This window comes from Salmo salar, chromosome ssa09 (genome assembly GCF_905237065.1).
Source record: "Salmo salar chromosome ssa09, Ssal_v3.1, whole genome shotgun sequence".
NCBI lineage: Eukaryota > Metazoa > Chordata > Actinopteri > Salmoniformes > Salmonidae > Salmo > Salmo salar.
In genome coordinates this window covers 6,514,651-6,527,097 of record NC_059450.1, presented here as the reverse complement: position 1 = coordinate 6,527,097, position 12,447 = coordinate 6,514,651, and the positions used below count along the sequence as shown (strand labels likewise).

General features: G+C 43.9%; 1 protein-coding gene across 1 annotated transcript in view; it reads right to left on the bottom strand.

Annotated features, from left to right (window-relative positions):
• LOC106610589 (brain-enriched guanylate kinase-associated protein-like) overlaps window positions 1-8,404 on the bottom strand; it is a 28,412-nt gene extending 20,008 nt beyond the window's left edge. The window contains exons 1-2 of the mRNA XM_014209975.2: window positions 8,126-8,404; window positions 2,339-2,500 (exon numbers count right to left, since the gene is read on the bottom strand). Of these exons, the coding sequence (XP_014065450.2) occupies window positions 2,339-2,500; window positions 8,126-8,196 (233 nt within the window). The 5' untranslated portion in view covers window positions 8,197-8,404. The remainder of the gene's footprint in view (window positions 1-2,338; window positions 2,501-8,125) is intronic.
• Window positions 8,405-12,447: the final 4,043 nt, after the last annotated feature.

Sequence of the window (12,447 nt, the reverse complement as noted above, 5' to 3'; positions counted from 1 at the left end):
TGGGCAGGCGCACTAGAGGCCTGATGCGTGGGGCTGGCTTTGGAGCCGCCAGACTAATGACATGCACCTCAGGACTAGTGCGAGGAGCAGGAACAGGACGCACTGTACTGGGCAGGCGCACTAGAGGCCTGATGCGTGGGGCTGGCTTTGGAGGCGCCAGAACAGTAACACGCACCATAGGGCTAGTGCGAGGAGCAGGAACAGGATACCCTGGGCCTTGAATACGTACTGGAGATCTGGAGCGCACAGCCTGCACAACCCGTCCTGGCTGGATTGTCACTGTAGCCCTGCACGGGCGGAGTGCTGGCACAGGGCGACCTGCGCTGTGCTGATGAATGATAACTGCCATGCGTAGAGCAGGCGCAGGGTAGCCTGGGCCTAGGAGATGCACTGGTGGCCAGATGTGCTGTGCCGGTGCACTTCTCCCTGGCTGGATGCCCACTCTAGCATGGCACTTATGGGGGGCTGGTATCACCCGTACCGGACTGTGCGTGCGGATGGGCAAGACCATGCGCACTTCCGCATAGCACGGTGCTCTCAATGCCAAACGCTCCCCATAATAAGCACGAGGAGTTGGTTCAGGCCTATTGCCTGACTTACTCCAACTCCCCGTGTGCCCCCCCCCAATTTCTTTGGGGAGGGGCTGCCTCCTCACCTCCTGAAATGGAGGATATAGTGCCTCATACCTCCGACGCTCAGCCTTTGCTGCCTCCAGCTCCTCCTTTGGGCGCTGGTACTCCCCAACCTGGTGCAAACAGCTGCCTCTGATTGGAGGTCATTGACAAAACTAACATATACATAGAAAAACTAGAAAACCACATAGAAATAGAAAACAGAACATAAACCAAAAACCCCTGCCACACTAAACAAACACCCCCTGCCACACCCTGACCAAACTACAATAACAAACAACCCCTTTACTGGTCAGGACATGACAGCAACTAAGATTACACCTTAGAAAAAATAATGTTGATAGCGAATACAAAATATAATATTTAAATATAGCATGCCTAAAATATCAAATAAAAATATTTTGTGTCAATTTAGTGTATTTTCATCCAAATATCAGTTTCAAATCTTAACATTGTTGAATTACTACAAATTTTTACTATTAAAGACAATGTCCCATATACTGTTTCAACTAACCCTGCTATTGGGGTTAATTGTAACATCAGGATTTTTTCAGACTTAAGACAGAATTGTGAAAAAGCCACATTTAGCATAGTTCTCTGAATGTTACTATTAGTTAGCAGACAAATGTACATTTTGAAATCTCTACATCACAGTGTTAAAGTAAATGTGATTTTTAAAACAACTCCAAAATGTGTTACAATTCTCCCGTCTCACCTTATTAATTGGGAATATCAATTACTTTAAGTCAGAAAATGTGATCTCTAAATTGAAAAAAAATAACATTTTTCTTTGTCTCTGGCGAAAGGAAAAGCCACAGGCTACATATGTACTTCTGTTGTAAATTACTTACATTTTAATTATTACTGGCTTTCGATCATCTTGCCCTGCAGTAACACAGATGATTCAGCTAATTATGGTTCGGACTGAAGACATTGATTAGTTGAATCAAGGTGTGTTCCTGCCTGCCAGACGACTCACCCTGAATTTAATTTTGCTGCTCTATCGATTGCTCCATACATTAAGTCTGAAACTGCCATCCTGTGTGAGGGGCATTGTACAAAACAAATTCATCAGCGATTGGATCGTCTCTAACAAATCTAACCAATCAGAGTATCAAAGTTCATAACTTCATTATGTAGCAACCCATTGGTTTCTGGGACCAATCAGAATGTCAGAATGGGTTCGCATTCTAGAAATTGTTGGGGAGGGAGACAAATCCAGACTAATCTTGGAAGAAGAAAAATCAGTTGGCCAGAGCAATGTGGAAGGGTAGCCAGGCAATGTTTCTGCAGGGATAGGATCATAGACAATAGTTGTTGAACCTCGCATTAGATTATTCCCAATGCAGACTCAGTTGAATTAGTCGATTGTAAATCCATTGACTCATTAGATTGAAGTGAAAGATGGCATAGTCACGCTTTGTTAGACACAGGAGCTCTGGTAAGAGAATAAAGATGGCGTAACGGGGCTGACATGGAGTAACGGGACTGACATGGAGTAACGGGGCTGACATGGAGTAACGGGGCTGACATGGAGTAACGGGGCTGACATGGAGTAACGGGGCTGACATGGAGTAACGGGACTGACATGGAGTAACGGGGCTGACATGGAGTAACGGGGCTGACATGGAGTAACGGGGCTGACATGGAGTAAAGGAACTGACATGGTGTACCGGGACTGACATCATGTAACGGGGCTGACATACCTGCGTAGTTTGTCAGTGAATTTCTCCAACTCTTCCTGGGCTCGACGGAGTTCCGTCTCCAGGTACTGTCGGGTGGAGTCAAACTCAGACTCCACCATCTCTAGTTTGTGGGTGGTGTAGGACAGACGCTTGTGAAAATCATCCTTGTGATCATGTAGAGAACTAGACAGGAAGTAGAGTGACGGGCAGACAGACAGGGTCAAAACAACTCATGGCATCATGAGGTCTTCATTTAGGCTGTGTGCAAACTGCTGAATATTCTTTGAGGTAATTGAAGTGCATGACTAGACATAATGCACATTAGATATTAATGAACTAAACAACATTTCACAGTCGTTTAGTCGTTAAAAATAATAAATTATTTATTATCTACGCATGTATCCATATACAATATGTAATCTACATATCAACTATCTTCTGAATTGTGTTAAAGATACTAAATTCTCAAAAGGTACTAATTGTTCACTGTACAGTTGCATAACCTGAACACAGTCAGACTTAGATAAGAGCAAAAGAGAGAGGTATGAAATGGAGATTAAATCTAATTCAGCATGGTGTGAAAAGTCCCAGCCAATGAAGGATCGTGGGTATGTATTGATAGATGGAGGCTCGAGCAGTAATACTTTTCCATTGAAAGCTATAGGGAACTAGGGCAGCTCACAATGTAATGGTGAGTCCCATGGCACACGTCTCCAGCGTGACATCTCTGGCAAACCAGAAAGAGATTCTGATTCTATCAAGATACAATGCCATAAGGGGTTTGTGGGAAGAGGGATGTGACTGGGGTTGCTCAGTTGGTGAATAAGTTTGGTCTTATAAAGTACTGTATTATACAGGAGAATACTGACAAAATGTATCTGGAGAGTTTCTCTAACGTGCAAACGTGTTTCTTTGGTAAATGATAGAGAGAATGTGTGCATGAGTGCTTGCGTGTGTGTGAGAGAGAAAGACATACACAGACAAAAAAAGAGAGAGGCTGGAAATAAAGTAGGTCGGAAAGGGAGCGAAGGACAGGGAGCAGTTTGCTCTGGGGATTTAGAGGAGACTGATACAGCGCCTTGCAAAAGTATTCAGACCCCTTGGATTTTATTGTGTTACAAAGTAAATATAGTTGTTTGCTTAATTATTCAGTCCCTTTGTTTAGGCAAGCCTAAATTAGTTCATTAGTAAAATGTGGCTTAACAAATCACATAATAAGTTACATGGACTCACTTTGTGTGATGTCTCCCATACATACAACATCTGTAAGGTCCCTCAGTCAAGTAAAGAAGGGCAGTGATTGGTAGATGGGTAACAATAACAAATCAGATATTGGATATTTCTTAAAGCATGGTCAAGTTAATAATTATGCTGTGGATGATGTATTAATCCACCCAGACACATCAAAGATACAATACTCCTTCTGAGCTGCAGGACAGGAATGAAACTGCTCAGGAATGTTACCATGAGGCCATTGGTGATTTTAAAACAGCTACAGAATTCAATGGCTGTGATGGGAGAAAACTGATGGATTGATCAACAACATTGTAGTGACTCCACAATAATGACCTAAATGACAGTGAAAAGAAGAATACAAATATACAGAATAAAACTATTCCAAAACATGCTTATTTTATGCAACAAGGCACTAAAGTAATACTGCAAAAAAAGAAGAAGAAAGGAATACAGTTTTTGGTCTACATGCAAAGCCTTATGTTTCGGAAAAATCCTACACAACACATCACTGAGTAACCGCCTCCTTATTTTCAAGTATGGTGGTGGCTGCATCATGCTTAACATCAGCAAACACTGCAGAGTTTTTCAGGATAAAAAGTAACGGGATGGAGCTAAGCACAGGCAAAATCCTAGAGAAAAACCTGTTTTGATCTGCTTTACACCAGACTGGGAGAGGAATTCACCTTTCAGAAGGACACATCTACATTGGATACTTACCAAGAAGACAGTGAATGTTCCTGAGTGGCCAAGTTACAGTTTTGATTTAAATCTGCTTGAAAATCTATGGCAAGACTTGAAAATGGCTGTCTAGCCATGATCCCCAACATCTTGACAGAGCATCAATAATTTTGAAAAGAATAATGGGCAAAAATTGCACAATACAGGTGTGCAAAGCTCCTACAGACTTAACCAAGAAGACTCACAGCTGTAATCAATGCCAAAGGTGTTTGTAACGTGTATTGACGCAGGGAGCTGAATACTTATGCAACAACTATATTTTAGTTATTACATTTGTATTAATCTTATCTAAAAATAAATTTAAAAAACGTGCTGTTTGACATATTTTGTGTAGATTGACCAAAAAAAATACAATTAAATCAATTTTGATCCCACTTTGTAACACAATAAAATGTGAAGAAATCCAAGGGGTCTGAATACTTTTGCAAGGCATTATAGATTCTGACTCCGAGACAGTACCCCTGTAGAGGTTCAATATCAAGCTGCCAGTGGCACACTGATCTCATGTCATGACAGTCCGAGGACAGACCATGTGACTTTCTCACAGCCTGCTTGGCTAGTGCAGAAACAGCTTGACAAGGTTATTATTATTTTTTTTAACCTTTATTTAACTAGGCAAGTCAGTTAAGAACAAATTCTTATTTTCAATGACGGCCAAGGTTCTGCCCCTGACTTTTTCAGGGGCAGAACCACAGATTTTTTCACCTTGTCTGCTCGTGGATTCAATCTTGCAACCTTTCGGTTACTAGTCCAACGCTCTAACCACTAGGCTACTTACTCACGGTACCAATTTCTCAGTCATTCTCAGTCATCAGTATTCTATTTAAACTTTTAGACATATAATATATGTCACGTCCTGACCAGTATAGGGGTTATTTGTTATTGTAGTTTGGTCAGGACGTGGCAGGGGGTATTTGGTTTATGTGGTTCGGGGTGTGGTCTATGTAGAGGGGTGTTTGATTTATGTATTCCAGGGTTTTTGGGCACTGTTCTATGTTAGTGTATTTCTATGTTCTGTCTAGTCTATTTATATGTTTAGTTTATTGGGGTTGGACCTTCAATTGGAAGCAGCTGGTTATCGTTGCTTCTGATTGAAGGTCCTATAAGTAGGAGTTTGTTTTCATGGGTTTTTTGTGGGAGATTGTGCTGGGTATAGCTTTGTTGCCTTACCGACCTGTTATTAGTCGTTGTGTTTTTTTGTGTACGTGTTGTTTTGGTTCACCTTCTTGTCCATTTAATAAAGAAGATGAGTGCACATTTCCCCGCTGCGTCTTGGTCCGCTTTAACCTACGACACCCGTGACAGAATCTCCCACCAACCAAGGACCAAGCAGCGGGGTAAGGAGCAACGGGATAATTATATGGACAATAGGGAGTTTTGGACGTGGGAGGAGATTTTGGCCGGAGAGGGCCCAAGTCTGGTGAGGACCGGGAACGCTACCGGGGAAAACGGATAGCGTTCAAACCGGAGAGGCAGCCCCCCCCAAACATTTTTTGGGGGGGGCACACGGACAGATCGGCGGAGTCGAGGATGGAACCAGAGCCAGTCGGGGTAAAATTGGAGGGGAGCGAAGCAGAGACTATTAAGGAGTTGATGGGAAAATTGGAGATGAAAACTATGAGAGAGCTACTGTGTTGGTGTATTAGGCACGACATTCGCCCTACAGAGCGTGTCCGTAAATTGATGGCACCTGAGTCAGCTCTACATACGTGTCCTGAGGTGCGTGCTAGCTGGCTGGTGGAGACAGTACCAGCACCACGCACCAGGCCTCCAGTACATCAGCCCAGTTCAGTATGTCCTGTTCCCGCTCCACGCACTAGCCCTGAGGTGTGTGTCTCCAGTCTGATACCTCCAGTACCAGCACCACGCACTAGGCTTCCAGTGCGTCAGCCCAGTCCAGTACGTCCTGTTCCCGCTCCTCGCACTAGCCTTGAAGTGCGTGCCTCCAGTCTGATACCTCCAGTACCAGCCCCACGCACTAAGCTTCCAGTGCGTCAGCCCAGTCCAGTATGTCCTGTTCCCGCTCATCGCACTAGCCTTGGGGTGCGTGTCTCTAGTCTGATACCTCCAGTACCAGCCCCACGCACTAGGCTTCCAGTGCATCAGCCCAGTCCAGTACGTCCTGTTCCGGCTCCCCGCACTAGCCCTGAGGTGCGTGTCCTCAGTCTGGTACCTCCACTACCAGCCCCACGCATCAGGCTTCCAGTGCGTCAGCCCAGTCCTGAGCTTCCGATGACAGTGCCTCGTCCAGAACTTCCGGCAACAGTGCCTCGTCCAGAACTTCCGGCAACAGTGCCTCGTCCAGAACTTCCGGCAACAGTGCCTCGTCCAGAACTTCCGGCAACAGTGTCTCGTCCAGAGCGTCCGGCAACAGTGCCTCGTCCAGAGTGTCCGGCAACAGTGCCGCGTCCAGAGTGTCCGGAACCAAGAGAGACGGCCCACTGTCCGGAACCAAGAGAGACGGCCCACTGTCCGGAACCAAGAGAGACGACCCACTGTCCGGAGCCGAGTGAGTCTGCCCACTGTCCGGAACCGAGTGAGTCGCCCTACGGTCCAGAACCGAGTGAGTCGCCCTACGGTCCGGAACCGAGTGAGTCGCCCTACGGTCCGGAACCGAGTGAGTCGCCCTACGGTCCGTAACCGAGTGAGTCGCCCTACGGTCCGGAACCGAGTGAGACGGCCTACGGTCCGGAACCGAGTGAGTCTGCCTACGGTCCGGAACGAGTGAGTCTGCCTGCGGTCCGGAACCGAGTGAGTCTGCCTGCGGTCCGGAACCGAGTGAGTCTGCCTGCGGTCCGGAGCCGAGTGAGTCTGCCTGCGGTCCGGAGCCGAGTGAGTCTGAGTGAGGCTGCCTAAAGTCCGGAACCGAGTGAGGCTGCCTAAAGTCCGGAACCGAGTGAGGCTGCCTACAGTCCGGAACCGAGTGAGGCTGCCTACAGTCTGGAGCTTCCAGAGTCGGCTTACAGTCTGGAGCTTCCAGAGTCGGCTTACAGTCCGGAGCTCCCAGAGACGCTCTACAGCCCTGAGCATTCAGCAGGGGTGGACTGGTCAGGGAGGGGACTAAGACCTGAGCCTGAGCCACCTCCACTGTAGGAGGTTTGGGGAGAGGGGGTGTTGCACGTGTGCCGTCGGTGACGGCAGCCACCCTCCCTTCCCTCCCTTCCCTCCGTTTAGTTTAGGGGATTTATTTTTATTTTTGTTTTGGGGTGATTTTTGTTTTATTTGTGTGAGGTTTATCCGGGGTCTGCACCTTTTGGGGGGGTACTGTCACGTCCTGACCAGTTTAGGGGTTATTTGTTATTGTAGTTTGGTCAGGACGTGGCAGGGGGTATTATGTGGTTCGGGGTGTGTCTCTATGTAGAGGGGTGTTTGATTGGAAAAGCATTCCAAAAGAATCTGATTGAGAGAATGCCAAGAGTGTGCAAAGCTATCATCAAGGCAAAGGGTGGCTATTTAAAGTATATTTTGATTTGATTAACACTTTGTTGGTTACTACATGATTCCATATGTGTTATTTCATAGTTTTGATGTCTTCACTATTATTCTACAATGTAGAAAATAGTAAAAATTCTGAAAAACCCTGGACTGGTACTGTATAATACATCAGGTTTTGAAGGTTATATTATATGTCTAAAAGTTTAAATAGAATACTGATGACTGAGAATAACTGAGAAATTGGTACCGTGAGATGGTCGTACAGGTGGTATATAGTTGAAATGACATTTTGATTATTTTGGTAGTATTGAGACAAAATCTTTTGGAATGGGTTCTCCAATGAATATGATTGATTCACATGATATCAATGGCATGTATAAGTTAAACCACCGCTCTTACCTTCTTTTCTGATGCTTGCAACCATTTCTCTGGGCTTTGAGTGCTGTTTTCCCAATATATATCTTTTTCATATTTTTCGCTGTGCATTCACTTTCATTTGTTTTCTAGTTGCTGATGACGCTGATGTAGAGTGTGATCTCTAACACCAACCACTCAAGCCGTAAGTCTTGCCTGTGGAGTCAGGCAGCAAGCAGTTGTCTATCTGGGTTGACTGTTGACCCTGCTAACAGAGCACAGAAAAAACAGCTTTGCAGATTCAAGTGTACATATGTAATACATTACTACTATGGTATGTGCTGTGAATTTATGCAATCATTTGCTCTTAATGAACAAAACCACATTCTTCATGGATGATATCGATGAACACCATCAGATGGCCTATGCTACAGTACAGTCATACACTAAGATTTTCTCCAGTAGACCCAATAGGTCACTTAATGAGCTCCCCTTTCATATCTCTCCATTTGTCCCATTTAAAGTAACTGTCATGTGTTTACACATTTATATGAAATATGACTTGTAATTAATTACATTATGAGTGAAATACTTTCTCTTCCTAAAATGTTTAATTACACTACATGACCAAAAGTATGTGGACACCTGCTTGTCGAACATCTCATTCCAAAATCATGGCCATTTGTATTTATTATGGTTCCCCATTAGCTACTCTTCCTGGGGTCCAGCAAAATTAAGGCAGTTTATACAATTTTAAAACATTACAATACATTCACAGATTTCACAACACACTGTGTGCCCTCAGGCCCCTACTCCACCACCACTACCACATATCTACAGTACTAAATCCATGTGTATGTATAGTGCGTATGTTATCGTGTGTGCATGTGTCTGTGCCAATGTTTGTGTTGCTTCAAAGTCCTCGCTGTTCCATAAGGTGTTTTCTTAATCTGTTTTTTAATCTAATTTTACTGTTTGCGTCAGTTACTTGATGTGGAGTAGAGTTCCATGTACTCATGGCTCTATGTAGTACTGTGTGCCTCCCATAGTCTGTTCTGGACTTGGGGACTGTGAAGAGACGTCTTGTGGGGTATGCATGGGTGTCTGAGCTGTGTGCCAGTAGTTTAAACAGACAGCTTGGTGCATGTCAATACCATGTCAATACCTCTCATAAATAAAAGTAGTGATGAAGTCAATCTCTCCTCCACTTTCAGCAAGGAGAGATTGACATGCATATTATTAATATTAGCTCTCTGTGTACATCCAAGGGCCAGCCGTGCTGCCCTGTTCTGAGCCAATTGCAATTTTCAAAGTCCAAATTCAATTGCAAAGTCCTTTTTTGTGGCACCTGACCACACGACTGAACAGTAGTCAAGGACAAAACTAGGGCCTGTAGGACCTGACTTGTTGATAGTGTTGTTAAGAAGGCAGAGCATCGCTTTATTATAGACAGACTTTTCCCCATTAAAACTTCTTTGGGAGACTGGTTATTGTTCAGAATTTCGGATGACTGATGTGCCCAAAGTAAACTGCCTGCTACTCAGGCCCAGACGCTAGGATATGCATATAATTGGTAGTATTGGATAGAAAACTCTGAAGTTTCTAAAACTGTTAAATTAATGTCTGTGAGTATAACAGAACTGATATGGCAGGCAAAAATCCATCCGGAAATGTTCTTTTGAGGTCACAGGCCATTTCAGTGCTAGCCTATGGGAAATACAAATAGATAGGACCCAGATTGCAGTTACTATGGCTTCCACTAGATGTCAACAGTCTTTAGAAAGGGTTTCAGGCTTGTTTAAAAAGAAATCGTGGTAGTTGTAGTAGTTGGAAAAACTACAAGGTGTCTCTCATTAGAAAAGTAGTCTTGTTGGTGCGTGAATGAGGTGCGCACTCTTTGTTATTTATCTTCCCTATTGAACATACTATTCTCCGTCTTAAATATTATCATTTATTTAGATATTAGAGTACCTGAGGATTAATTAGAAACATCCTTTGACTTGTTTGGACAAACTTTACTGGTAACCTTTTGGATTCGTTTGTATGGAAGTTGAACGAGTGGATTACTGAGATCATTGGCTTGGCTTTTTTGGATATACAACCATTCATTGTGTAACTAGGACCCTTGGGATTTGTAAGGGCTGTCGTGAGAGAGAGTAGACCAAGGTGCAGCGGAGTTAGTGTTCATCATTGAATATTTAATAGCAGAAAGAACACTATACAAAACAAAACGAGAAAACTGACAGCCAAACAGTCCTGTCAGGTGCAAACACTAACAGAAACAATTACCCACAAAACCCCAATGGAAAAACAGGCACTTATGTGTGACTCCCAATCAGCAACAACACTCTACAGCTGTGCCTGATTGGAAGCCACACGGTCAAAATCAATGAAACAAACCAACATAGAAAAATGCACATAGAACGCCCACCCAATGTAACACCCTGGCCTAACCAAAATAAAGAACAAAAACCCCTCTCTATGGCCAGGGCGTTACAGGATTGCAAACAGAGGAAGATCTTCAAAGGTAAGTGATTTATTTAATTGCTATTTGTGATTTTGTGACGCCTGTGCTGGTTGAAAATGATGATCGTGGACTTCAGGAAACAGCAGAGGAAACATAACCCCCTTTCCACATCGATGGGACAGTAATGGAGAGGGTAGAACGTTTTAAGTTCCTCGGCGTAAACATCACCGACAAACTGAAATGGTCCAACCACACAGACAGCGTGGTGAAGAAGGCGCAGCAGCGCCTCTTCAACCTCAGGAGGCTGAAGAAATTCGGCTTGTCACCAAAAACACTCCCAAACTTTTACAGATGCACAATCGAGAGCATCCTGTCAGGCTGTATCACCGCCTGGTACGGCAACTGCTCCGCCCATAAGGCTCTCCAGAGGGTAGTGAGGTCTGTACAACGCATCACCGGGGGCAAACTACCTGCCCTCCAGAACACCTACACCACCCGATGTCACAGGAAGGCCAAAAAGATCATCAAGGACAACAACCACCCAAGCCACTGCCTGTTCACCCCGCTATCATCCAGAAGGCGAGGTCAGTACAGGTGCATCAAAGCAGGGAACGAGAGACTGAAAAACAGCTTCTATCTCAAGGCCATCAGACTGTTAAGGCTAGGGGGCAGTATATTCAATTTAAACAGGTTACTACTCTGGCCCAGAAACTAGAATATGCATACTATTAGTCGATTTGGATAGAAAACACTCTGAAGTTTCTAAAACTGTTTGAATGGTGTCTGTGAGTATAACAGAACTCATATGGCAGGCAAAAACCTGAGAAAATTCAACCAGGAAGTGGAGGTTCTGAGAATTCTAGTTCTTCTTTCTAGTCCCTTTCGAAACTACAGTATTTGTGGGGTCACGATGCACTTCCTAAGGCTTCCATTGGTTGTCAAAAGCCTTCAGAAAGTGGTTTGAGCATTCTCCGGTCACTGGGCAGAGTATAGGAGCTCATTCACTGAGTGGACTGCCTGGGGACAAAGGGATTGGATATGCGCGGTCCCGCGAGCACACTGTTCCTTCTTTTTCTCTTTGAATGAATACGCTATTGTCCGGTTGGAATATTATCGCAATTTTATGTTAAAAATACCATAAAGATTGATTTTAAACAACGTTTGACATGCTTCTAAGTACGGTAATGGAACATTTTGACTTTTTGTGTCTCGAATTGCGCTCGCGCATCATGCTTTTGGATAGTGACCTGAACGCATGAACAAAACGGAGGTATTTGGACATAAATATGGATTATTTCGAAGAAAAACAACATTTCTTGTGGAAGTAGCAGTCCTGGGAGTGCATTCTGACGAAGATCAGCAAAGGTAAGAGCATATTTATAATACTAATTCTGAGTTTAGGTGGCCCCAAACTTGGCGGGTGTCTGTATAGCTTGCTGTGATGGCGAGCTATGTACTCAGAATATTGAAAAAGGTGCTTTCTCCTTAAAGCTATTTTAAAATCTGACACAGCGGTTGCATAAAGGAGTACTGTATCTATAATTCTTAAAATAATTGTTATGTATTTTGTCAACGTTTATGATGAGTATTTTTGTAAATTCACCAGAAGTTTTTGGTGGGAATACATTTTCTGAACATCATGCGCCAATGTAAAATGCTATTTTTGGATATAAATATGAACTTTATCGAACAAAACATACATGTATTGTGTAACATGATGTCCTAGGAGTGTCATCTGATGAAGATCGTCAAAGGTTAGTGCTTCATTTAGCTGTGTTTTGGGTTTTTGTGACATATATCCTTGCTTGGAAAATGGCTGGGTGGTTATTTTGGTCTATGTACTCTCCTAACATAATCTAATGTTTTGCTTTCGCTGTAAAGCCTTTTTGAAATCGGACAA